This window comes from Silurus aristotelis (genome assembly GCF_946808225.1).
Source record: "Silurus aristotelis genome assembly, chromosome: 14".
In the NCBI taxonomy this organism is placed as follows: domain Eukaryota; kingdom Metazoa; phylum Chordata; class Actinopteri; order Siluriformes; family Siluridae; genus Silurus; species Silurus aristotelis.
In genome coordinates this window covers 22,543,574-22,570,609 of record NC_139587.1, presented here as the reverse complement: position 1 = coordinate 22,570,609, position 27,036 = coordinate 22,543,574, and the positions used below count along the sequence as shown (strand labels likewise).

General features: G+C 37.7%; 2 protein-coding genes across 4 annotated transcripts in view; both read right to left on the bottom strand.

Annotated features, from left to right (window-relative positions):
- The window catches only part of cald1b (caldesmon 1b), a 32,192-nt gene extending 17,547 nt beyond the window's left edge, over positions 1 to 14,645 (bottom strand). The window contains exons 1-2 of one of the 2 annotated variants that reach the window (XM_083560858.1): positions 14,383 to 14,645; positions 5,288 to 5,396 (exon numbers count right to left, since the gene is read on the bottom strand). In XM_083560858.1, the coding sequence (XP_083416984.1) occupies positions 5,288 to 5,396; positions 14,383 to 14,509 (236 nt within the window). In that variant the 5' untranslated portion in view covers positions 14,510 to 14,645. Of the gene's footprint in view, positions 1 to 5,287; positions 5,397 to 9,419; positions 9,440 to 14,382 lie in introns of those variants that run through there. The other variant, XM_083560859.1, reaches the window with a different exon arrangement.
- A 4,992-nt stretch (positions 14,646 to 19,637) lies between these two features.
- bpgm (2,3-bisphosphoglycerate mutase) lies at positions 19,638 to 27,005 on the bottom strand. 2 transcript variants are annotated; one of them, XM_083560901.1, is made up of 4 exons: positions 26,868 to 27,005; positions 26,663 to 26,740; positions 21,610 to 22,232; positions 19,638 to 20,330 (listed from the first exon to the last, which is right to left on the bottom strand). In XM_083560901.1, the coding sequence occupies exons 3-4, from the start codon at positions 22,208 to 22,210 to the stop codon at positions 20,152 to 20,154; spliced, it is 780 nt and encodes a 259-aa protein (XP_083417027.1). In that variant the 5' UTR covers positions 22,211 to 22,232; positions 26,663 to 26,740; positions 26,868 to 27,005; the 3' UTR covers positions 19,638 to 20,151. The 2 variants fall into 2 exon arrangements, with proteins under 2 accessions (XP_083417027.1, XP_083417028.1); XM_083560902.1 differs by lacking the exon at positions 26,663 to 26,740 and having other exon boundaries at positions 26,868 to 26,991.
- Between the last annotated feature and the right edge of the window lie 31 nt (positions 27,006 to 27,036).

Genomic DNA, 27,036 nt, shown 5'->3' with positions numbered 1-27,036 from the left:
ACATTAACCAAGTATACTGTATGATATTTGGTGTAAAATTTATTTTATATAACAAAATTATTTGCACACTCTATGAAGTGTTTTTTTGGGTTGTTTTTATTTTTTTTAAGAAAATGGATCAATTAGCTTAATCTCACACTGACAACATAAAATCCAACCTTTATTTCAAGTAAATTAATTTGAAGACAATAAGCAATGGCTTCTTGCATCACAATTATTAGAAATTATTAAAAGATCATTATACATTTTTATAAACCAAAAATATACACATTCCCATTTCTATTTTACTTATGTCTTATTAAAATGACTTTCTGTCAACGCAATGACCAATAACTTTCTGTTTGACTAGAGTAGACAAAAGCTAAATTCTCTTCAATTATTCTTCCATCAGTATTGGAAGATTTATAGAATATTTAGGCAGCTGATTATAAACACAGCACATATACACCATCCAGGCATAACATTATGAAATTATAACATTATGACTGGTGAAGTGAATAAACACTGATTATCTCTTTATCAAGGCACCTGTTAGTGGATTTATTAGGCAGCAAGTGAACATTTTGTCCTCAATGTTGACATGTTAGAAGCAGAAAAATGGGCAATTACTGCACGTGGGGAGTGAAGGCTGGTCCGTGCGGTAAGATCCAACAGACAAGCTCCTGTATCTCAAACTGCTGAAAAAGGTAATGCTGTTAATGCTTAATGGGCCACTGTTTTGGCAGCAAAAGGGAGACCAATACAAAATTAGGCATGTGGTCATAATGTTATACCTGATCGATGGCCATAAAGTTATTGCTGGTTGGTGTGTATATTGTGTCAGTGCAAATTATAATGAAATCTAGACATAAAAAAAAAACATAATGCATTTTTACCAGTCCTGTTCGTCATCGAGTTCATAAGAATGGGACTCATTCTGTTTATTACCAACTCTCAATATTTATATTTTTTGAATAAATGTCTTGATTGATTGGTAAGATTATTACAATTAACATATTCATCATGCAGTACTGGATAAAGACAAGGTCAGTCAGACATGCAGAGATTCTTGCAGCAAGATGTAGTGAAAAAGAATGAGGCAGAAAGCAATTTGAAGTGCATTTTGCATGCTAATGGTGATTTACGTAATTGTTCAACCTAAACAGCTTTTTTCACCCAAACAGCTTTGTTCTGGGAACAGTGTCAGTTCCAATCTCTCTCTCTCTCTCTCTCTCTCTCTCTCTCTCTCTCTCTTTCCTGGCACTCTGTACGAGCTCAAAGAACAAGCCATTTATTCCTACTTCCACTGTTTAACTGATCTGGTCTGGCCTCAGTTTGCCACAGCATGCCAAAGTTTAAGAGACAGAGCATGTTTGCAATAGTCCATTGATAGAGGATAGGGATTATTTCCCTCTTTCTCCTCTTGACTTCCCGCTTGCCGATGGTTTACAGATGTTGTGGATGGTGGAAAGATCCAAAACAGAGACAACAAGCCTGTATATCCTTTTCAGTTCCATCCTGTAGGTCAGGGTTTTCCAAGCTGAAAAAGTCATCTCAAGAGACAGTCAGATGGATTTGCCATCTTTTTCTCCAATAATTTACAAAGTATCATCTTGTCTATGCTTGATTTATGTCTGTCACATGGATAATTAAGACAAAAAAGATGGGCAGGGACATGAATTAATTTAGTAAATAGATTGAATATAGTTAAAGTCTGAGTTATCAGGAATTTGCATATATGTGGAGTTTCTTTAGCCTGAATAATACATACGGTGTCCTTACAGATATAAAGCCACTATAGCACCCAGGATCTGCTGCAGGCCTCTCCAGTATATAAAGATATCACTGGAGATAAATGAATGGATCAGGCATACCAATATGACCACTGGGCTAATATTGACATAGCCACATATTCAACAAGCTGCGATGCACTGTGTATTCTGACACCTTTCTATCAGAACCAGCATAAACTTGTTCAGCAATGTGAGCTACAGGAGCTCCTCTGTTAGATCGGACCACATAACCCAGCCTTCGCTCCACACGTGCATCAATGAGCCTCGGCCACCCATGACCATGTTGGTTCACCACTGCTCCTTCCTTGGACCACTTTTATACATGCTGACCACTGCAGACCGGAAACACCCCAAAAGAGCTGCAGTTTTGGAGATGCACTGACCCAGTCGTCTAGACATCCCAATTTGGCCCTTGTCAAACTCACTAAAATCCTTATGCTTGCCCATTTTTCCTGCTTCTAACACATCATATATATATATATATATATATATATATATATATATATATATATATATATATATATATATATATATATATATATATATATACCCCACCCACTAACAGTTGCCATGATGAAGAGATAATCAGTGTTATTTACTTCACCTGTACAATGTTATTATATCATAATGTTAGCAGTCCAATATGATATCCCTGCTGTACAATATATTATACAGTTTGTTGTTATTATTACAGCTCAGTAATCAGTGTCTCAGATGATTTAATGTTTAACAAGCAATAAGAACTATTTTTTGTTTCTCTTCCTCAACTATTTGTAGATATTGTGTTGAGAGCAATGGCCTCCACAGAATCCTCTGTGAAATGTATATCTCCAAATAAAACCGTATTGCATACAGGCGATGCAGAATCATGGAGCGTTAGAATGATTCAGTGAAAATTTCCGTTTTATACATTTTGCGGATGCAACACATCCAGGTCACACTACATTAGAATAGTTAATGGTTTATTCCTCAGTGGTGCATTACTGTAGCAGGGAAATTAAATTCAGTTAACACAAACATTCTTCAATAACTTCTTCTTCATCTTCTTCTTCTTTCTTCAAACTACTCTGTTCTCTACATCTGCCTCCTTCGAACCAACTACCTGAATGTCTTCCTTCACCACATCCATTAACCTCCTCCTTTCCCTTCCTCAGCATTCTACCAATATACTCTATGTCCCCCCTCTGCACATGTCCCAACCATCTTAATCGCGTCTCCCTCGCCTTGTCTCCAAAACATCCTACATGTGCTGTCCCTCTAATTTAAATAAACTCATTTCTAATCCTGTCCATCCTTAATACTCCAGATGAAAACCTCAACATCTTCAGCTCTGCTACCTCCAGATCCACCTCCTGTCTTTTACTCAATGCCACTGTCTCTAATCCATACAACATCGCAGGTCTCCCCACAGTCCTATAAACTTTCCCTTTCACTCTTGCAGATACTCTTCTATCACAAATCACTCCTGCCACTCTTCTCCACCCACTCCACCCTGCCTGCACACTTTTCTTCACTTCTCTAACACACTCTCTATTACTCTGCACTGTTGACCCCAGGTACCTGAACTCCTCCACCTTCACCACCTCTTCTCCCTGCAACCGCACCACTGCACTGCCCTCCCTCTCATTCACACACATGTACTCTGTCTTACTCCTACTGACTTTCATTCCCCTTCTCTCCAGCATTTACCTCCAGCTTTCCAGGCTCTTCTCAACCTGCTCCCTACTCTTACCGCAAATCACAATATTATCCACAAACATCATAGTCCATAGAGACTCCTGTCTTACCTCATATGTCAACATGTCCATCACCACTGCAAACAAAAAAGGGTTCAGAGCAGATCCTTGCTGCAATCTAAGAAGTACAGGTACTCATGTTTTAAAAGACTCTGGAAGTACTGACTATACCCTTGTATGTTTGGGATCTGTAATTAAGTAAAAAGTAGCCATTACTACTACCTGTGTCACATTGGTAACTGGACCTGATATTAATATATTAATACAAAAGAGTCTCAAATTTTGCTATCTAATGAATGTAACCAATCTGAACAACCACCACTGATCAGGAATGTCTCTGTTCTGTCAGATGTTACTTTGAGGATTCTCAGAGTAAGAATTTCAATGGTGTAACATAATACTTCCTGTAGCACACGAATTGCATCACAGGCAGGAAGGAAGACTAGACCCTTAACATTAAATATGGCTACAGGAAAAGACAACATAACATTTTGTAAAACCTATTCTTCTTTTTTTCTTTACCTGCATATATCTGTGAAATGCTTTTTGTATTGATTGTAGGATCAATAATATAAAAATACAAATTCCCACCACCACTACCACCATCATCGAAATAAAGAAAAGCACTTACCCACTCTGTAAATAAAATTGAGGATCTAATATATATGTTAATTAAAAGAAATATAGACACCAGAACAGAATTCATTGAATTCAGTTGCAGATAATCAATCAAGTTGTATATAATATTCATTCATTCATTCATTCATTTTCTCCCGCTTATCCGTAATCCGGGTCGCGGGGGCAGCAGTCTAAGCAGGCCCCTGCCTTCGACTGCTGCCCAATCCTCACAGCACCGTCCCTTACGGTCCCTCCTGCAGGTGGTGAGCCCACAGGAAGTGTATATAATATATGTAAATAAAATAGAGGTGGGCTTTCAGTGGAACTGGAGTTAAAGCGCCAAAAGAAATTTGCTCTATTTTTTAATTTTGGAGTAAGTACTTAACTGCTTCCTGAGATACCTGCAAAAGATAAATTTTATTAATTTATCCACAAAAGTTTAATATAGTACAGTACAGGTTATGTTAAGGGTGTTCCCAGCTCACCAAATAATCCAAAAAAAGTATTTGAACATGTAGATGTAGATATGATAACACTCTCTAGACACAAAAACACATTCACACGCTGCAGAATCTGTCATCCTTAACAGTACACAACTGGCTGCCAGACCTTATAAGGACAGCTGGATTGTGGGATATGTAGGAGGATGAAGTAAACCTTAAATGAGTAGGAGAACTATGTTTGCTCATAAAAAGCAACTCGCATGATAAATATGTCAAAGGAAACAAACAGAAAAAAAGCTATTTTGCTTCCATGTGGGCTGTTCAGGGTTTGTCCTTATTAGATTATAACAAACATAAAAGATTTGGCTGAGAAACAGTTTGGCTGATAAAAGCAATTTGTAATTTCTCACTGAAACGTTAAATAGTTTTTAAATACATCCAGAGAAATATTCGCTGTCTGAAAGCAAATGTAAGCCAAAAATAATGATTATATATATATATATATATATATATATATATATATATATATATATATATATATATATAAAAATAATAGAATTTTTTAAAAATTATTATTATAGTTTAATAATAGAACTATTGGTCTGTAAATACTCCAACAGTGTGTGTGTGTGTGTGTGTGTGTGTGTGTGTGTGTGTGTGTGTGTGTGTGTGTGTGTGTGTGTGTGTGTGTGTGTGCATGTGTGTGCGCTTGCTTTACTTTTCCGCTTCTCTTTGCATCTCTTCTCTCCTTTGTCTCCGGAGCTCCATGCGGCGTTCAAAGTCGTCATCCATGATGTCTGGTGCAGAAATTTCGCTCGTGTCCTTCACTAGTAGGCAGAATAGACAGCACAGGGGGTTATTAAAGTACATGAAAATGTAATCTAGGACCATCAGAATCTTTCCGACCATCTGCATTACGTCCCAGCTGTCCTACATGATCCATGCTCACTTTTTCCTCTGTTGACAACTACCAGAAATGGCAAATGCTGCTTCTCCCTCTACACACCCAATCAGCTTTCTCAGCATCTTCTATTCTCCTATCTTCCTCATTGTGTCAGTTTCTTTTTACTGGAATATTTTATCTGGTAAACATCAGTGACAACAGAAATGCAACAATACAAAGAGAATATAAGGACACAGTAATGCAAACAAATATAAATAGCAGAATTGCAGAAAGAAAGAAAGAAAGAAAGAAATGCAAAACGAAAGCGTAAAAAAGATTTTTAAAAGAATTGATTCAATTTCTTTTAAATTGAAAACAAATAGCAGTGTCAGTGTTGCTGATTTATTTATTTATTTTTGCTAAATCACTGAATGCTTTAAAGCCAGCAACATTACGGTCAATGCTTCCTTAAAGAGACTAAGAATCAGTGTAATGATGCAAGAAATAGTGCAACTAGTGCATGTTAAACAAATGAACATCACAGTCTTTCTGTACCTTTTTGACTCAACTGAAAAATCTGCACTAGACCCCTCGGAGGAAGTATGCATCTTAGAGAAAAGAGCGCAAAAATCACTTTCACGCCACCTGATTCAACCAACTAACAAGCTGCATGATGAATGTTGTGAAATTAGTAGTGTGACAATCCTTCAAGACTGCTGTCAGATGAGTGAATGTTGTTTCTTGCATGCTTGGCTCGACTTTATGGTCTTTTTTTTTTTTTTTTTCTTTTTTTTTTTCTTTGAGGATAAGGTCTGAGACTGTACGGCAAATCACATGGTGATAGAAATTGCAATATTGGACTTCATTTCTGAGTCAGCCAAGAAAGGGAAAAAAATATTATACAACATCCAAGACATTCAGGCTAAGCAAATCTAATAAAAATAAATCCCCAGTGCACGTGAGTTTGTGTTTACAGCTCGAGTTTCCTTAGCTGTATCGCAGAACATATACTCTTGGCTTAAGAGATCGGGGAAATGTTCAATGTACAGCTGCAGGGACACTTTAGTTTAAACAATAGAGTAATTTGCTTACATTCCCTGCAATAATGAATGGTAATTCAACCAAAATTGAGCTAAACCAAAAACAGATCTACAAAATATGGACAAATGATTGTGGACACCTGAACATACATTTGTGCTACAGTCCAAATGTATCCCCTTTTGCTGTTATAATAGCCTCCACTTCCCTGGGAAGATGTTTTACTAGATTTTGAAGTATGCCTCAAAGTTAGTAATGCCAGGTACTGATGTAGGGGGAGGAAACCTAGGGGTGCACCACAAAAGTGTTCAATAGGGTTGAGGGTTCTGTTGTAGGCCACTCAAGATCTTCCTCTCCAAACCATGTAAACCATATCTTCATGAAGCTGGCTTCATACACAGTAGCTGGAACAGGTTTGGGTCTCTCATAGTTTAAGTAAAGGAAATATCCAATGCTAGCACTTCCAGAGATCCTATAAAATTTTTTGCCCCCAAGTTTGTGGTAAAAGTTTGAGGAAGAACCACATATGGCTGGAAGAGTCAGGTGTCCTAATACCTTTTCGATTGTGTATGTAAAAAGCATTGTTTTCATTACTGTTAGGAAAGACTTCTTATAATCTGTGCTGAATATTACCATCACAGTGAAAATATTCGTATTTGACAAAACAGATGTAACAAATGTAGATCATATTAAGTGGGTTTTTACATCAACTCATATCAAGTTCTTACCTTTTTTCAGCAAATAAATCCAGTACTGGTTTTTACCACATGAAGGTGTTAAGCCTTAATTAAAGCAAAGTTTCCCAAACTTGGTAGTTTTTAGGAAAACAAGATAAGCGCACTCTTTGAGCTCTCAGCACCTAAACAAGGACAGTGAGAACATTTGAAACCTGATACCTTTGTGTAAAGATCTGTACACATCTGGATCTGTAGTCCATGAATACCAATTTGCTTGCATTAAAAGAAGATGAGAGATTTGGAACTTGCCTTTGCTGTTCAATTTATGACAATAATGTGTTTACATTTTTTGCATATACAGTAAAAATAGCCATTATTCTATAGGATTTTAATTTCAATAACAGAAATTAAAATCAATGGCATAGTTCCTATGTATTATTATACAAATAAGCTTTAAAGCTCACTTTCTACCAAATTCAGACACACTTACTAACTCACTCCCTCACATCTAGGGATTTGTGAGGCAGCAATATTATAGAATATAGAATAAATATTCCATAATAATAATAATACGGAAATATGTCAAATTGACATGAACACCCGAGTGAATCAACAGAAACATGATTGATGCAAGAGGCGTTCACATTTATGAATCCAGTCATTTGTGGGCATCAGTGCAAGGCTCTGACTAAAGGATACAAAATAATATTTAGATCACACAACCGAGTACACAAGCAAATTAATCAAAGATTAACAGAGAACAGGAGAACACAACTAGGCAACTAAGCAGTTACATGACAGGGAAAGAATAAAACTATATATCAGAGTGTATTCTGAAGTTTTGTTATCCCCCATCATGACAAGGCTGCATGTGCATATTAGACAAAACAACCTGAGGTGACACAATGACACAGTTTCCTGCATTGATGTTATGACTGCATGACTTTGAGCACTTAAAAACTCTGCAGCTCTGCTTGAAAGAGTGTCTATTTGTGCACTTGTCAATCTGTTCTTCCTTGCCTTTTCTGCTTAGTGGCCTTAGTGGGATTTAGCAGCCTGAGGGTACTGTCCATGTGCAAATCAATAAAACTAAAGGGTAGGTATTAAATATGTACAAGCCTTTTTCCTCAATGCAAATTCCTCAAAACCTTAGCATTTTAGATTCATTCAGTGATAAATTCTCCCTTAATACTCACTACATGACCATTTAAAGTCAGGCTGCATATGATCTTAGTTACTCAGTGCCTTACAGTGCACAGTAAAAGTTTTACTTTGTTTACTTAATTTACATTGTTGCACTGTAGTAGTATATCCTTTTTTAATTTCTTCACAGAAATTCAAAAGAATGAAAGGATAGTTGTTCTGGGCATGTTACAGATTTCCCAGGCTTTCTGCCTTTGAACCACAAGGTAAGATACGACTCATAAATCATTTCCACATGACCCAAGCTGAAGACATTCTAATTTATACAATCTGCCACTGATTACAGTTCCTTGGTATAATGACTTCGCTGTCTCTCTCTCTCTCTCTCTCTCTCTCTCTCTCTCTCTCTCTCTCTCTCTCGTTGTCTTGAAATTTAAAAAAGGCTGGAGTCAATATTCCATTCCTTCAATGTCCTACCCCAATGCAAATGAATCGCCTTATTCTTAAACAAAGGTCTAGGGGCATAGCATGGTTTATATCCAATCATTTACATAATCATAACAGGATGGAGATACTTGGAATAATTAAATCAGCACAATTAGCCTCTCTGTGTGTGTAATTTTTTTTATAAAAATCTATTAATTGTACAGGTGAAAAATGCACTTCATGGCTAAATCCATCTCTTGCTGGAATAAATATGCTGACAGACTGATTTTGTGAAAAACCCAGTGTTCTTTCATGCAAGTGGATTCTTTTACATTACCATAAATTCCACAAACCGTTAAACAGCAAATTGGAGGAACTGTAAACCGCACATGTTGGCTGCAGTAAGTAGACTGAGCAGGTTGCTGGATAAATATGTTTCCCATCAGGTGTCTAGAGAGGATCTTTAAACGTCACATGAGGGTGGAATTTAAAAGTGCTACATTCTCAGACGATGCTGCATCACTTAAAATCTGATCAATAGAGCACTGATTCATCACTGAACATCAGCACATTAAGGGATTTGTTCCTCACATGAACTTATATTGTGAGCGGGCACAATACACACAAACATACACATACACTTAAGTTTTCAAGGAACCATGGAAGAATAAATACCAGAGCACCTGATATTACTCTGTATGCACGCTTCTTCCATCTTTAGATGCCAACTCCTGGGGTTCCCCCATCAGAGTCACGTAGAATCAACAGAACAGGTCTAAAATATGACAGTGCTCATGTTCCATGACTTGCAGGAAAGTGAAGTAAGTGAGGAGGGGTTTGGTTTGTTCTGCAGTGTGTACAAGCATAACCAAACATGGTAAAAAAGACACTGATGTGCAGTGACTCACTGATATTAAAGTGCATCTTCTCTCTAAATAAGTTACGGTATCTTTTAGAACCAGCTTGTAATCAGAGTGATCTATGTGATCTGTCATATATTTTTAAGTAAAGTAAATAAATTCATAATGAAAGTAAAACCGTTATTCAGATGTTTGATCAATTCTTGAATGCTTGAGGTTTATGCCATCAAACAAGACAACTGTTTAACATTTTTTTCTGAAAGATGGACTTCCTCCTCCATATAAGGGCAACAAATTGGAGCCGTGTTGCAGTGTCTTCGCACCAGAGGGTGGTTTACACTCGTCAATGTTATCATGAAGGCAATACCGTAAAACAAACAGGATCTGTGTTCTAGTTGTGAGTCCTTAATAGTCACAGTAAATGCCTAGTGGCTTCCATTCCAAAAACATGAACTACAATACTACAATTCTAGCTAGCCGTAATATTAAATAGCCTAATTTTTAAAAGTATTGTAGTGTAATTAAACCTCAAAGGTACACTGCGATGAACTAGTGCACTTTCTAGGATGCTTAAAAGATAAGCTTTAACTTTAACTATTAAAACCATTTTGTTTTATTCTACATTCAGTAACATTTATGTTTCATACACTTCATAGGATTCCAGAAATGTATTACAAATGAAAAGAACTGATGTTTGCAATTATTTCAATCTAGAGAAATGGCAAACCCAATTGAATCATGGCATCATAAATAAGAGAATTACAGTGGAAATCGAGCATACAGCTGTGTAGCACAGTGTAAGGTTCATTGCCAAAAGACCCAACGGTGGCTCTCACACGCTCAAAGTCTCCAAGCACTAGAACAAAACCCTACCAGCCTGTAATGTTTAATCTGAAATGGCACGCATTGAAGTGACATGAATATTTCCAAAGCTTGTCCCAATTTATACACCACTGCCTCGAGCTTTTCATATTTTTTTTTGGCAGTTAGGCATGAAACAATTCTACAATTTCTATTCACATGCTGGCTTTTATATAATTTCTCACATTTTAGTTGCGTGTTTCATTTACAAACACATGGTAAGTAATACCACTTCTCCAGAATTCCACAAACAGTAACTAAACATTTCAAAGCATAATTGCCAGCTAAGCTAGAAACCAATTAAGAGGTCATTTAGAGCTAATTGCAACATGCTAACATCATCATGGTAACATCAGACAACTGCATGTACAGCATATGTCCAGAACATAAATATATATGACATGGGCATCTGTTTTTTTTAGACAGATGTGTTAGATGTTTGTGCTTTTGATCACGACGATGACTTCTCTGCTGTGTAATACGACCATAAACGATTACTGCACAGCTGGAAAAGTTGTTCATGCCTCTTTATAAGATCCAATGTTTGCCATTTGCACATTTTCCTAATTACCACTACATTCAAAAACAGAGTGTTCCTGACAATAGTTTCTGTTAGCTTAACTATACATTTCCTTTACTTTTATAGAGCATCATCATGTTGTTTAATCAGGATTACATGGAAACGTCTGTAACTGCTCGGTGTGCCAACGTTTTGCTCATGTAGGATCATTTACACAGAGAGTTTACAGATTTCTCATGAATGCACCAGGATGATTTTGCAAGAGAGGCTAATTGCAACAAAACACATTCCCTGTCTCTGGGGAGATGAGGCATTGATCAGGGCCAGACACATGCTCGTGTACTCTGCTACACAAGGCCTCCAGTCTTGTGGCTTATACCATCTAAGGAAAAGGACCTGACTTGGCATGACAGTCCTCTAGCTCCAAAGGTTTTCCACAGACGCCTGCTTAGTGTATGATAAACACCATACTAGAATAAAACAGTTTCAAGGACTACACCGCAAAGGAGTTTTTTTTATTAGTTGTAGAACATCTGCAGGCCTTTCAATGCATTCTTCCTGGACCTACTCGAAGAAAAGATGGCTTCTGCTTGTTTTGACCTCATGATTGAGGAACATTAAAAGTGCCGACATTTCATCATCTCTGATTCGGCTTAGGAGTGCAGACACTAGTGCTGCACTCTAAACAGCTCAGATCCAAAGGATTATGGAAGATTGTTTATTAATTTGTTCTCAATGTAAAAAGGTTGCACTGCATTACTGAGTGGCAGTTTTATTAGTGGAAGTACAAATACACACTGTAAATTTTTAAGGCATATCACAGGATCTTGCTGTAGAGTAAAACACCACTGTACTTATATGTATGGTATACTGAGAAAGCTTTTATCATGGTCACATTTTATACAATACCCTGATCAGCAATAATAATAAAATCACAGAAGCTTTGGCAAGGGGTGGGATACATTAGGGAGTACGTAAACAGTTAGTTCCCAAACTTGATGCATTTCATGCAGGAAAAATAGACAACTGTAAAAACAAGGGACAAGGATCTGACAATGGCTAAATGGTGATGTCAAGAATACTGGGTCAGAGCGTCTCTAAGACTGCAGAGCTTGTGTGGAGTTCTTGGAATGTAGTGGTTAGTGCCTACAAAAAGTGTTCCAAGGAAGTGAACTGCTGCTTTAAAATAGAGATGTCAAAGAGCAGTCTGTTTCTCATGGAATCCAGTGTAAGGTGCAAAATTTAGATACTTTGACATTAAACTATTTCTTGTTTGTAACTTATATAAAGCATCCTTATCTTTACAAACAAACAAACATAAAAACAAACACAATCCAAAAAAAGACAATAAAGGATCCTCATCTCTAGTGTCTGTATTATTATTATTTTTTAATCTTTTTTTCCAATCTCTCATTATTTTCGTAAAATTTATATTGTTTGCCAAAACAGCATCAGTAAACCAGGGTAAGTTGTATAGGTGTAAATCCATGCTAAGGCTATACAGGAGACCAGTAATCCTCTGGTTAGCAACTTCACTGTTTACAAGCTTAAATATACAATTTATATTCGTGCAAGTAACTAGCAAAATATATTCTGTAAATACAACTTGTAACCAACACTCACATACAAAACTTTGTATATAATAATATGCTAAACAATTGTATTTGCCATTTGAATCTTATCAGCTAATAGCTAAATTATGATAATACAAATAGATAATTAACACTATTTTAGCTAGTGTTAGTATTTTAGCTAATACTTAGCTAGCAATTTCAGCTAGCTAGCTACTCCACTAATTAAATTCAATTAATTAACTAGCATTAAATACTGTAATAAAAATATTGTATTCCACTATTTACTTTGTTATATATTTTATAAGTATTTACAGTTTATATTTGTACTGTACTGTAAACACTACTGTGATCATATAAAAATCGAGGTGCTTTAACTAATTACAACAAATATCTGATTAATTAACAAACGTTTACAGTACCGTTGTAGTTGCGCTTTTCTTTCCTTCGAATAGACCAAATGGCTTACGATGTATTCCTTTTTGATCTTCTACTAATCTTTTTAACAATAGGAGTGAATCCTGGTGTTTATTTTGACAACCATTGCAGCTTCCTTTTATTTACTCATACTGCAGGCAAAAGAGACTGTAGATGACCGTTTTTGTTTTAAGGTAACATATGGACATAAGTTGTGTATCAAACATGTAGACACCTGACAATTGAGGTTGGTATGTGCTTTTTGAACATCTCAGTACACATTTAGCCCCTATTCACTGTTACAAAAAGCTTCACTCTTCTGGAAAGAGGTGTCATAAGATTTTGGAGTGGTCTTGTGGAGATTTGTGCTCCTTCAAACAAAAGAGAGGAGGAGGCCTGAGGTGCAGTGATGGTTCCAGTTCATCCAAAAGGTGTTCTGCTACTCCAAGATCTACACTTTAACCCACGTAAAGCATATCTTTAAGTAACTGGCTTTGTGCACAGGGGCAATATCATGCTGGAACCACATCCACAAGTCAGGTGTCCTGATACTTCATTGATATATTGTAGATTGCTATGTGGACCTTACTGTTGTCTACACTATGAAAGGTACAGCTATTTCTGTGTACTGATTCCATACATTGCACCTTGAGCTTCTTACCTTCATGCAAATGGTAACACTAGCATCCTGAATCCAACCCTATCACCAGCACTACATCAGATTTATCAAGTATATCAAATATATATCTGCTGATGAACATTTCATAAACTCCCTCCATCTCTTGCACATACTGTATCGGAGACCTGCATCTGAACACAACCAAAATACCAGAATACTGATGGAACTGTAATAAAAGGATATTTGGTGTCACCCAGATGATGATGGGTTCCTTTGAAATACTTCATCACTATCACTTGCTTGCTCATTGGGGATAAACTTATATGTACTAAATGCTGAAATTTCTATTAGCAATCTATATAATTCTGTAAAGCAAAGTCCAAAAGGGTTAAAAGCTTTACAAATAAGGTAGGAGCAGTATTAGAATGATTCTCTCATAAAGTATACTCAATTAAAAGAAAAGAAGGAAAAGAGAAAAAACTCCCTGTTAAACACACTTAAAGTTCAACTTTATAGATAATGTACAAGTTACCTGTTTGTAAATATATCAACTATTTTTCTTCTAAAAGCTGGTATGCTACAAATATATACAGCTCATTTCTGGAATTGATCTTAGATATTTGAAAAGTATTTGTTCTCATATTGAAATGTCTTCTGCATTTGAAAAACACTCGGTGAGACAATAAAAACAATAAAGAATAAAAACCAAATAAACTCCAGTGCTGTGTAGTATTATTAAAATATCTGATCTCTGAGAATGTTTACTGTGATAAAACCTCTGATAGGAGAGACTCTTACCTGAGAAAGTGTAGACTGATGAACGCAGACCCGCAGCGCAAATCAGCGCATTGCCCCCAAATCCCGCTAAATAAAGCGCCCTGCTGAAGCTCCACCTTCCCAAACATCTGTTCTGCACACCGTTCATCACCGTTAGCAACCTCTCCTTCTCTTTCTCCTCGATCTCCTCCTCCTCCTGCGTCCTCTCTTCTTTTCTTTTCTCCAATTTATTTACTCTTTACTTTCCTCGCATACAGCAAAAAAGCCTGTGCGCAAATCTGTGCGCTCTCTCAAGCAACTAAACTACAACAAAACCTGAAAAACCCAAGTTTAGAAGCAAAATACTGTATTTAGTGGTGGTGGAAAGAAATAAAAAAAATGCAGGGAGACGTACAAAGCTTGAAAACATGCAGAATGTCAAAATAATAATGTGAGCAAAAAAAAAAAAAGAAAAGAAAGAAAAACAGTATTTGTTAAACATACACATGTATGATGTTTAGAATGTGCCATAACAGAGTCAATTTTTCGTATTTGAGTGAACTTTATATTTTGTATATTAATGTATATGTATTTTTTATAGGTTAAAAAAGTGCACCTGAGAGAAAAGTGTTTCCACCTTCATGTTTTCTATTATTTATATTTGAACAGAATGAACAGAAATTACTATAGAATTTAGTTATATAATAAAAGCTTTAAAAAAACTTAATAAGTTAATCAACACATTTATTGTAATAGTGTTATATTCAAAATCATACTGCAACCCAAAACCTAAAACTACTTATTAACCGTGTGCAATATATGGTTTTATTTATTTAACTTTTTTCGTTAGGAAAAAGAACAAATTAGGACAAAAAATTTCAGCCAAGACAAATCTCTAGCTGTTTCTATTCATGTTCAATCAGGTATTTGAGTAATGACTGCAATCATTAGCATAAAAAAATGACTATTAATATATATATATATATATATATATATATATATATATATATATATATATATATATATATATATATATATATATATATATATATATAAATTGTATACTAAATGCATGTCCAAAGTATATGAATTATGCATGTATTGATTAGAGGCCTGGTGAAGATGGAGATGCTTCATTGAGCACTGACAGGAAAACACCTTGTACTGAACGTACAGTATATTATGTATATAAAGTTGCTGCCTCACACCAAAGGTCCCAGGTTTCATTTTGTGTTTGTTGTCTGCATGGTCTTTTGCTTGTTCTCCTCATGCCTGCAAAGGTTTATTTTTCAGGTTTTACATTAAATGTTTTTACATAAAATGTACATGTTTTTTTATATCCTGGGAACATGTCAAAGGTTGATTGGATATGCTAAATAAGCCCTAGGTGTGAATGGCTTGGGTCCCATTGAAGATCTCATTTCCTCCTCACACACAGTGATCCTTGGTTACGTTCTGGATTCACAACAACCTGTCCAGGAAAAGGCTTACTAAACATGAATTTAGGAACATTTTAGGCATAAATTATTAAAACCTATATATTTTTTTTTACTTTTACAATGTAATATGTTGGTCATAAATTCATTATGTCCCTTGTGATAGAGTCATAATTCTGTCATTATTTATCATGTCCCTTGTGAATGAGTTTAACATTTTGGCGCTCACCGTCTCAGTTTGAATGATTTGTAGGTTTCTGACCGAGCAGTAGTAAATCTGAGGTCTGTGAAACAGGAGCCTCGATTTATCAGACAGCCTTAATGTTGCCTCTGGGACATATTTGGTAAGCGAGTGAGGCCGCTGGCTCCTGCTGAGGTCTGCACTGCATGTTTAAGGTTAGAAAATGTTCATGTAAACACCAGTGTTTTATGGTAAATGCTTCGTGTATGAATTTGACAGTCGTTCTAGTTGTAGACAGGCTGGAAACATGCTTGAAGACATTTATGTATCAGAGGGATGGAATATGTTTTAAACATGTCAGTGTGTGAAAATCAAATTAAATTATTAACATTATTAAGTGGTAGAATCTTTGAATGTTTGGTTTGTCCCCATTTGGCCCTAATGAGTGTGTTCTTGAGGTATTATGGACTTCATAAGTTCATTCATTCATTCATTTTCTCCCGCTTATCCGTATTCGGGTCGCGGGGGCAGCAGTCTAAGCAGGCCCCCGCCTTCGACTGCTGCCCAAAACTTACAGCACCGTCCCTTACGGTCCCTCCTGCAGGTGGTGAGCCCACGGGAAGGTGGCCCCACGTCACTCCGACGTCACGGACCTTGATATTTCCCTCGTAAGGGACCCCCGGAGCATAGAGGGTTAAGGGCCTTGCTCAAGGGCTCAAGAGTGGCAGCTTGGCGATACCGGGGCTTGAACCCCAGACCTTCCGATCGGCAACCCAGCGCCTTAACCGCTGGAGCCACCACTCCCCCAAGGACTTCATAAGTTACAAAAATAAATAGTGAGGCATAAGGAAAATCTGATCTGTTGTTTAAAGCAATTATCATGACCAAGATTACACATTTGCTTAGGTTTACATAGAGCTCTAGATTTAAAAGATTCTGTTTGCTTCAAGGTTTACACTCAGATCTCAGATTTTTTGAGTCCGCTGCATGAATGAGACACAGATAGCTATTCGTATCATACAAGATCTCATCATGGTGACATTAGCCTCAGTATTAGAGTGTCCTGTCCAGACTGTAAAAACATGAGTGTATACGTTTATCCAGAAGAAGTCTATGTTGTTGCAAGTTTTCATTCCTACTGAGCAGGAACCGCCCCTGATTCCACCAGTTTAATCAGCTGCGCTTGGCCTTCGTTCAATTCTCAGGTGTGGCTTCCTGTTGGGTTGCAATGAAAACCTCCAGCCACAGCAGCTCTTTAATGATAATGTTTGTTTACATATGTTGTAAAATTACAATCATCTACAGATGTACTTTTAACAAAAATGCAGATAAAACCTACCGTACATTTTTGTTGCTTTATCTAAAGAAAAAAAATCCCCAAATTTTGCCAGTGGTCACTAGCGTGGAAAAGGGTTAAAAATTGCACTGTCACTAGATGATCTCGGACATATCTTGGCTTCACTTTTGACTCTGATACAACATCCACCCCATACATAGTCTTTGCTGCATCACACTGCTACGTCATTGATCATTTCCCTTATACTATTTTATTCCTGAACATGCCTAGTATTTTAAGAATGTGAATTAGCATGTTCATTTCTGTTATTTAAATAGTTAGCTTACTGAATCAAACAATTTATTTGACTTTGTTTTGGTTCAAGTGAATTCGCTTTTGTGAATCATTTTAGGCGGGAAAGTCACTGATTAGAATTTATCAAATGTATAAAAAAAAAAAAAAAAAACAACTGCAGACTATTATGCTAGTTCTTACTCACCCAGTCACCAGTCACTCTACTATGAATTCACCAGTAGGTGCTCCTATTACTGATCATCTTTTGTCAGTGAATGGTACAGCTAGTATTCCACTTTACAACAGAGAGAGAAAGAACCATCTGTCTGCATTGAAATGGCAAGCAGGGGACCGTCTGGGTTCAGGCAGCAGGTGTGTAGCACAGGCTGGTACAGGAGCTGGACAGGATTCAGTTTGATTAGCTGTTGCTGAAGGTGGGACCTCGAACTGTGAGGAATCGTGCATATGTTGATATCGCTGCACCACATTTGCATACATTTAAACTTTTCAACTTTGTTCAAACTTTTTCACCAGAAGTCACCAGAACGTCTCTTGAATCCTTTTATAATCAGGATTTTTCAATTCAGATTCCAAATATTAAGTTGTACGTTACTCAGCAGGAAACGGAAACACATCCCTGGATTCTGTTTTAAAAGGACAATTTTAAGGAACGTGCATTTTAAATATTAAGAAGTATGAAAGCATAAACTCGCCTGAAAAGACAGATCACGGCCATTACAGTACAGTCCAAGAAATACAAGATACCTGATGAACTACTTGCTGTGGTACACATAATGCCTTTTCCCCCCTATGTTCTGTAAAACATATCAAATTCAAAGTGCATTTTAATGTAGAAATATTTTCATGGTGCATTAGACCAAAGCAGCAACTCCTTCTGGTATTCGAATGTAGATAAACATAAAGTACAAAACACTTCAAATACACATTTGGAACAACTAGATTTATTGAACATATACATTTTTATATTTATGCTTCCAAATTATATAATTAAATATCTAAGTACATCTCTTTTCTCTTTTCGAACATGTGCTTATTCCTTTTGTAAAAGCCCATAAGATCACACCACAGCTGAGAACAATACACACTCAGATGAGTAATAAAAGCGTTACATAGTGCATGCTTATACTTAATTTAATCGAAAAGCCAAGCTTTCGACACATCAGCAGTAGAGTAACACCATGAGTATTAACATTTAGAACAAAAAAAAATACCCCCTTAGACCACAATTCACACAGTCCTGTGACCTGTGACCAGAAGGTTATAGTGACAAAACAAACCACAGAATACACAGAGAAAGCATCAAATAACGCCTGTAATGACCTATTTTAGAACAATCACGAGCTGAAACATGGTGCCGAGTGTGTGTACTGCTTGGCTTTCAGGCATCAGAGAGATACCTCACTTACACTTCAAGTTAAAGGATGCTAAATAAAGGATATAAGATATATATATATATGTGTGTGTGTGTGTGTGTGTGTGTGTGTGTGTGTGTGTGTCTGCTAGTCTGCTAAAATAAGGTGCAAGAATTCTCCTAACCTAAAACAGAGTGGCTTCCGCCAACACAGTGCAGTGCTTACCTCTCATAACGTAACACAAATGAACACAAGATTTTTTCTACAAAGCTATAAAACATAGAACTCTTCACTTTATATTTAAAATATATCAGCAGGCTATGTTTCTATCTAAATATTATTTAAATGGTTTAGAATTATTCAGCTGGAGTGGATTGTTTATGAATTACCATGATCACAGATTTTTCAGTTCCTCAAAGCTGTTGGCGCTTGTTGCTAAGCTTTGTCTTGAATAATTCATATATATATATATATATATATTCATATATTCATACATTCCAGAACGACTTGATATTAATGCCCATACTTTTGGAATGAGGCATTCAACAAGTGTATATGAGTGTGTCCACATACATTTAGTCATATATTGTATGTAATACATCCTTAAGCCAAATAATATAGCAGAATTCCCTGATCTGTGTTATATTCAAAGTGTGTATGATTATTAGCTTTGTCTTGGCAAATTAAAGTATGGCAACAGCTCTAAAGAACCACTTTTTTTACTTTTTGTAAAAAAAAAAAAAAAAAAACCTGCCCTGGCTATTAGTAATGTTGAGGTACATTGTATTTAAGTGCATAAGCTGTGAACATAATTTTTACACCATTGATTCTGTTAACAGTGACGCATGACACATTCTAAATGCAAATGATGTTAACATAGGCGGATCCTGGGCTCTCTTTTAATTAAGACAACTGCACAGCTAGTCTTTCCATTCAGACCAGTTAGACCAGTAATCTCTAAATATACATTCAGGGTTAAGCACAGGCTTATTACTGTAGTTATACAGTATATAAATCCACTACAATTTACTTTCTCTCAATCTTTCACCAAAAAAAAAAAATATATATATATCACATGCCTAAACAAAACCAAAAGAACTAAAACCAGTAACAATACAGACAAAGGTGTACAGTAGAGTGTAACTATTCTCCTGTTCAGTGCATCATTATAAGAACTATAATGCTCTTATAAATAAGAACTTGCTAGAAAGTCATTAAAAAAAAAAAACAAAACAAAAAAAAAAAAACACCTCATTTTTTTCCTTCGTCAACCTTTCCCTGATCCTCTACCTTTTTAATGGCTGCCTGAATTTTTGCCTGGTCTCCCAGCAGCTCTCGGGGCTTCACCGGCCGGAGGTTTTCATCCAACTCAAGCAGAACTGGTACTCCAGTGGGCAGGGTGACATTCACAATGTCGGTATCAGATATACCTGTAAAAAAGTTTATTAGGCAAAGACAAAAAAAATTATAAATTAATTTTAAAAAAGGGTATATTTTAATTTCTGTAACACGACCAAAATATTTTTCGTCTTATAATGTAAATATTTACATGTGATTGTACCGATTCTTCAATCCGATTGGTCAGAAAGTGTTGTTTCCATTTCTATTAATGCACTTGTTGTAATAGGGTAACGTTTTAATAGTTACAGTTTGTCTGAAGAGCATTACAGGACGTTAAACAATAATTAGGCTAATATGTAAATAGGTTATTACGGTAATTTCTGGACTATTAAGCGCACCCAAGTATAAGCCGCACCCACTGAATGTTACAAAGATTTTTATTTTTAACATAAATACGCTGCACCTGTCTATAAGCCGCAGGTTCCTACACTGAAACTAATGAACTTTACACAGGCTTTAACGAAAGACAGTGTCTGTTACACGGCTTGTATCTAAACAGTAGCCTACCAAGAAAGTCATTGTTTACTGTCTTCCTCCTTTCTTTCACAACTATTTCTCTCTGGAGTTTATCTTTTGGCATTGTCGTGCGTTTAAAAATCACCATCGGTGAAGCTTTTCTCCCGATGCTGTGCAGCTCAGAACACAGGTGAAGTGCGTTTTTTCATGCCCGGTTGTTTTTAGCGTGATGAATGATTCGCATTTCCTGTAGACAGTCCGAGTGAGCGGCAGCTCAAACGTCAGAGGAACCTCATCCATATTTATGATGTGGTGCGGCCCCATTCAGTGGAAGCGCATCTGATTTAATATAAAGAGTTTCATTGGTTCACCTGAACCCGTTTGGCATTTTCATTGGTCTAATGTTATGCTTGTAAAACCGGGAAAAACCGAGGAAAAATCTATAAATTAGCCGCTTCATTGTTTAAGCCGCGGGGTTCAAAGCGTGGGAAAAAAGTAGCGGCTTATAGTCCGGAAAATACAATATTAGGGCGGCAACAACTAAAGATAAAATCAATAATGCAATTCATTGTCAAAAAAAGCTGTTAGATGGGCTGCTGAAGTTACAGGTTAGTGTGATGGCAAGATAACACAGCCGCTTGCGTAATGGTTCAGAGTACATGGTCAACCAGCGGGCAGGAAAAGAAAATACACTGGTCACCGAAGGCAAAACATCAGCACGGTAAGCAAAAACTGTATATCCTCATCATGTCAATATGTGGCTTTGACCCAGTACAGAGCTACAATAACCTCACAATTGTCTCTGAACACTCTGAAACAGTGTTCTTAACTGGTTTGTAAGTGATCACTTACCTTCGAGATGCTTAAGCAAGGCTCTGCAACTGTTCCCATGAGCTGAAATGAGGACGGTTTGGCCACTCTTAATTTCGGGAACGATGACATCATTCCAGTAAGGCAGAAGTCTATCCAGTACCTCCTTCAGGCTCTCCGTTTTGGGCAGCTCATCTTTGGGCACGTCGCAGGTAGTGTACCGCCGGTCATTGTAAATCTGTGCAAAGTAGGGATGGGACTCATCGATGGGGGGTGGAGTGACATCATAGCCCCGCCTCCATAATTTTACCTGCTCCTCACCGTGGTTCAGCGCCATCTCGGCCCTGTTGAGGCCGATCAGAGCGCCGTAGTGGCGCTCATTAAGCCTCCATGACTTGGTGATGGGGACCCACTCTTGGCCCATGGACTCCAGCACGAGCCATGCTGTCTGAACGGAGCGGCTGAGGATGGAGGTGAAAACGCGACCAAACTCATAGCCATGCTGCTTCAGCATCCGGCCACACTCCTTAGCTTCTAGGACTCCGTTTTCGCTAAGTTTCTGGTCGACCCAGCTGCAGAAGCGGTTCTCTTTGTTCCACGCTCCTTCGCCATGCCGCAGCAGGAAGAGTTTGTGCTTCGACATCAAGAAAATCTGGGGCACAAGCCTGAAGGAGACCCACAGATATGAAGGTGGAGGGTGACTGATAAAACCAAACTAGCAAGTCATCAGTATCCACATCAGATAATTTGCTGCTAACAAATGTATATATATATAAAAGTGAATTATTTTGGATTTTTGTAGAACCTAAAGCAACAGCACCATCAATGACTACAAGTAATGAGACTGGGGCTGATTTCTTTCTAGCCCAGACTGTAGATTCATGCATTTTTTTAGGTGATTCCTCAGACTGAACAGCACCTGAGAAAATGCAGGTGAGCTAGAGTCAAGAAGGCAAAACTTAAAATCATTAATTTCTTTCCCGAAATTTCTATTGAGGGGAAATAGATAGAAATAGATATACTTATTTAGTATAATTATCAAATTATACTTAAGATGTTAATTAAATTAAATATTGTTTGGTCTGAATAAAAGGCTTTTCTGTTTATTGTGTCTGGCTTCTGGAAGAGACCCCAAATATCTTATCACAGATTTGAAAGACTGTTTAAATCACCAATAGAGCATCCAATCAAAGGATGTGAAAATAGTGACATTATTGTACGCCTGCTAACTGGCCCCGGTGTCACCAACTTTAAAGATTGGTTAAAGAAACAGGCTCATTCTCATGTAGTTTAGGCTACTGTTAGGCCTGCACTGTTGATTCTAAAGGCCTCAAGGAGAATTTATTTGACCCTGGCAACATGAGATGGCTAAAATATGATTGGATAGAAACTCTAACATAAACATACTCCACTGGAAGCAGCACAACCGAGAGAAAAGCTGTGAAATAAACAGACGACTATAGGGGATAATGTAATACATATTTATAGAAAAATATATAAAATGCAAGTCAGTGTTTCGGCCAGCGTCAAAAGCATATATACAGTATCTCACAACAGTGAATACACCCCTTACATTTCAGGAACCATTTTATTATATGTTCCCAAGGGACAATACTATAGAAATGAAACTGGAAATATTTTAGAAAATGTGCAGCTCGTATAGTAAAGATTTACTGTTCTCTAAAAATAACTCAACATACAGCCATTATTGTCTAAATAACTGGCAACAAAATGAGTAGTGAACATGTCAAAACTGTGTCCAAAGTGTATATATTTTGTGTGAGCACCACTGTTATCCAGCACTGCTTTAATCCACCTGGGCATGGAATTCATTTACATTTACATTTGCGGCATTTAGCAGATGCACTTATCTACAGCGACGTACAAAAGTGCTTTGAGTCTCTACGGATATCTAGGGGAAGTTCATTCCACCACCTCGGTGCCAGAACAGAGAAGTGCCTTGAAGTATACTTACCTCTCATTCTGAGAGAAGGTGGTACCAGTCGAGCAGTGCTGGAGGATCTCAGACAGCGTGGTGCAGTGCGAGATGTGATGAGGTCTCTGAGGTAAGATGGTGCTGGTCCATTTTTGGCCTTGTAAGCAAGCATCAGTGTTTTGAATCTGATATGTGCAGCTACTGGAAGCCAGTGAAGGGAGCGCAGCAGTGGGGTGGTGTGGAAGATCTTGGGCAGATTGAACACAAGTCATGCAGCTGCATTTTGGATCATTTGCAGTGGACGGATAGCTTTCAGGGGAAGACCTGCCAGCAGAGAGTTGCAGTATTCGAGTCTTGAAATGACAAGAGAAAGCTGGGCAGCCTGTGTGGACAGAAATGGTCGAATCCTTCGGATGTTGTAGAGAAGAAATCGACAAGAGCGAGCTACATTAACGACATGTGGGAAGAAGGACAGTTCATTGTCCATAGTTACCCCAAGGTAACGAGCAGTGGCTGAAGGGGAGAGCAGAGAAATGAAGTGTTATTTGGAGATCTTGACCTGGAGGTAAATCACCTGGGATGGCCAGCAGTTCTGTTTTGCTGGGGTTGAGTTTTAGTTGGTGAGCACTCATCCACGAAGATATGTCTGTCAGGCATGCCGAGATCCGAGCGGAAGCCATGGTATCTGATGGAGGGAAAGAAAAGATTAGTTGAGTGTCATCTGCATAGCAGTGGTAAGAAAACCCATGTGAGGATATGACTTCACCAATGGAGTGGGTATAGAGCGAGAAAAGGATGGGACCAAGTACCGAGCCTTGTGGGACACCAGTGGTGAGTCTGCACGGGCAGATGTGGATCCCCTCCGTGTTACCTGGTATGAGCGACCTTCCAGGTAGGAAGCAAACCATTCCCGGTAGGAAGCAAACCATTTCCATGCTGTTCCGTGGATACCGAGGCTCTTGAGGGTTGACAAAAAATTCACCAGAGCTGCATAGGTTGTTGCTGGGATCCTCTTCCACTCCTCCACAATGACATCATTGAGCTGCTGGATGGTGAGACACATGGCGCTTCTCCACATTCCTCTTGACAGGTGCTCAATAGGGTTTAGGTCTGGAGACATACTTGGCTACTCCATTACCTTCACCTTTACCTTCATCAGCAAGGCAGTTGTCATCTTGGCGATGTGTTTGGGGTTGTTATTATGAAAAACTGCAATTCGACCCAGTTTCTGAAAAGTGGGCATCATGTTCTGCTTCAGAATGTCACAATATATGTTGAAATCCATGTTTCCCTCAATGAATCGCAGCTCCACAGTACCAGCAGCATTTATGCAGCCACAAACCATGATGCTAACACCATTATACTTGATTTTAAACAAGACACAATTGTAATGATACTCCTCAACAGGGTGTTGCCACACATGATGGACACCATCTGACCCAAACAAGTTGAGCTTAGTCTTATCAGACCACAAGACATGGTTCCAGTAATTCATGCTCTTGGACAGGTTGTCTTCAGTCCTCATGCAACGGGGGACAACAAGGACTCAACTTCTTTAATGGACCCTTGCGAGGCCTGTTCAGAGTGGAACCCGTCTTGAAAAACCTTCGTATGACTGTCCTGTAACTGAGTTTCAGGGTGTTCCTGATCTTCTAATAGCCTCGGCATCTTTGTGGAGAGTAACAATTCTAATTCTTCTCAAATCCTCAGAGACTCTTTGCCATGAGGTGCCATGTTGAACATCCAGTGGTCAGTATAAGAGAATTGTACTCAAAGCACCACATTTGAACTGCTCTAATACAAGATACACACATTTGTATGGTCTTGTCAAGCAGACAAAAACACGAACATGATGAATAAGACATGTTGCTTTGCATGGTTACACGACATACAGCTGTTATCATTTAGGGTGTACTAATTTTTGTTGCCAGTTATTTAGACAATAATAGCTGTATGATGAGTTATTTTCAGAGGGAAGTAAATATGTACTGCTAAACAAGCTGCACAATAATTACTCTAAAATATATCCAAGTTTCATTTCTGTAGTATTGTCCCTTGAGAAGATATACTGAAGTGGTTGCTAAACTGTGAGGGGTGAGTTTTTATTAATCATTACATTCTGTTTTTATTTACATTTTACACAGTGTTCCGGCTATTTTAGAAGTGTGGTTCTGCGTGTGTGTGTGTGTATGTGTGTGTGTGTGTGTGTAGGTGAAAAAAGAAAAACATTTGATTACAGCGAGACACACAATATATGTATATATGTAAAAAAATATGAAATATCTAAATTTACAATATGAGATGTGCACATTTGAAAACGGATGACCCACTGCGGCGACCACTAACGGAAGCAGAGAAAGAAAACGTGTACATTGTGTCTACAACTACAACATTCAACATACAACACTCTGTGTAAAACACACACAGAGTTACACACGGTGTATCTACAAATGGTATAGATACCTAAAGAAGATCATCTAGAATGTGCCAACATTAGTCAGTAACAAACAGGAAATGCACAAGGATTTCATTTCTACCTTCCAAAGCTTTGGATTTCAGTTGTAGTACTGATTCGTGTGGGTTTTTTTTTGGCAATCTCTCTCCCTGAGTACCTATTCAGTGGCAGCAGTGGCAGCATTGGCAGCAGTGGCAGCAGCAGATCAGGCAACGAACCATAGATTCTGACTGAACCAGAAATACTCAGCTGGCATCATTTTGAACGTAATGGTATTTAACGTAACCTTTTAGTGTAATTGTTGTAAATTTCGGGAAAAGAAAAAGTGTTATTATACAAAATGTTAATAGAAATGTACACATATTTCAACACAATAAGTGAGAGCTCTGTGTACAAAAAAAAAGTTTCATGTGATACATCATTATTTTCTTTTTGTATTACTGGGTTCTCAGGATTGGTACATGACTGCTGCTTTATATTTCAGGTGAAATCAGAACTACACAGTCTGAACCTGACCCATGGACCACTGTACTGTGACTGTCATTAGTCTGGGGTGAAGAGGAAAGGTCAGGAGTTGCTGATTTAAATGTCAAGAGCCAGCTGTAGCCTTCCATCGCCCATACCCATAGCTTTACAAGCATTCATTTATAATGAAACCTACAATTTGCTTACAAAGCAGAAGTAAACAAATGAAGAAATATTACCGTTAATGACTCAGTGAAATCAGCTGTACGATGCAGTTCCTGCAGCACGAACTGCAACTCTCAAGTCCTACAGCCAAACTGCAAACACACGAGCTTCATCTCTTATCGCATATAAGCGCAAATAAATATCGAAAACAAACTCAAACAGATTTTATAAAAGGTTGCTGCTGCAGATAAAATAACCATCAAATTGCTCGGCACTCACCAGGACACTCAGGCGATGTGAGTCCGGCCTCCATATACGGCTGATACTGGAAGCTCTGGCAACAAACCCGGGTTCAATCCCAAATATGCTAGAATGTCTCATGTAGTGCACTAGATAGGGTGCAAACTTCAAAAATGAGTTAGGGCGCTAGTATAGACAGTTTAGAGAT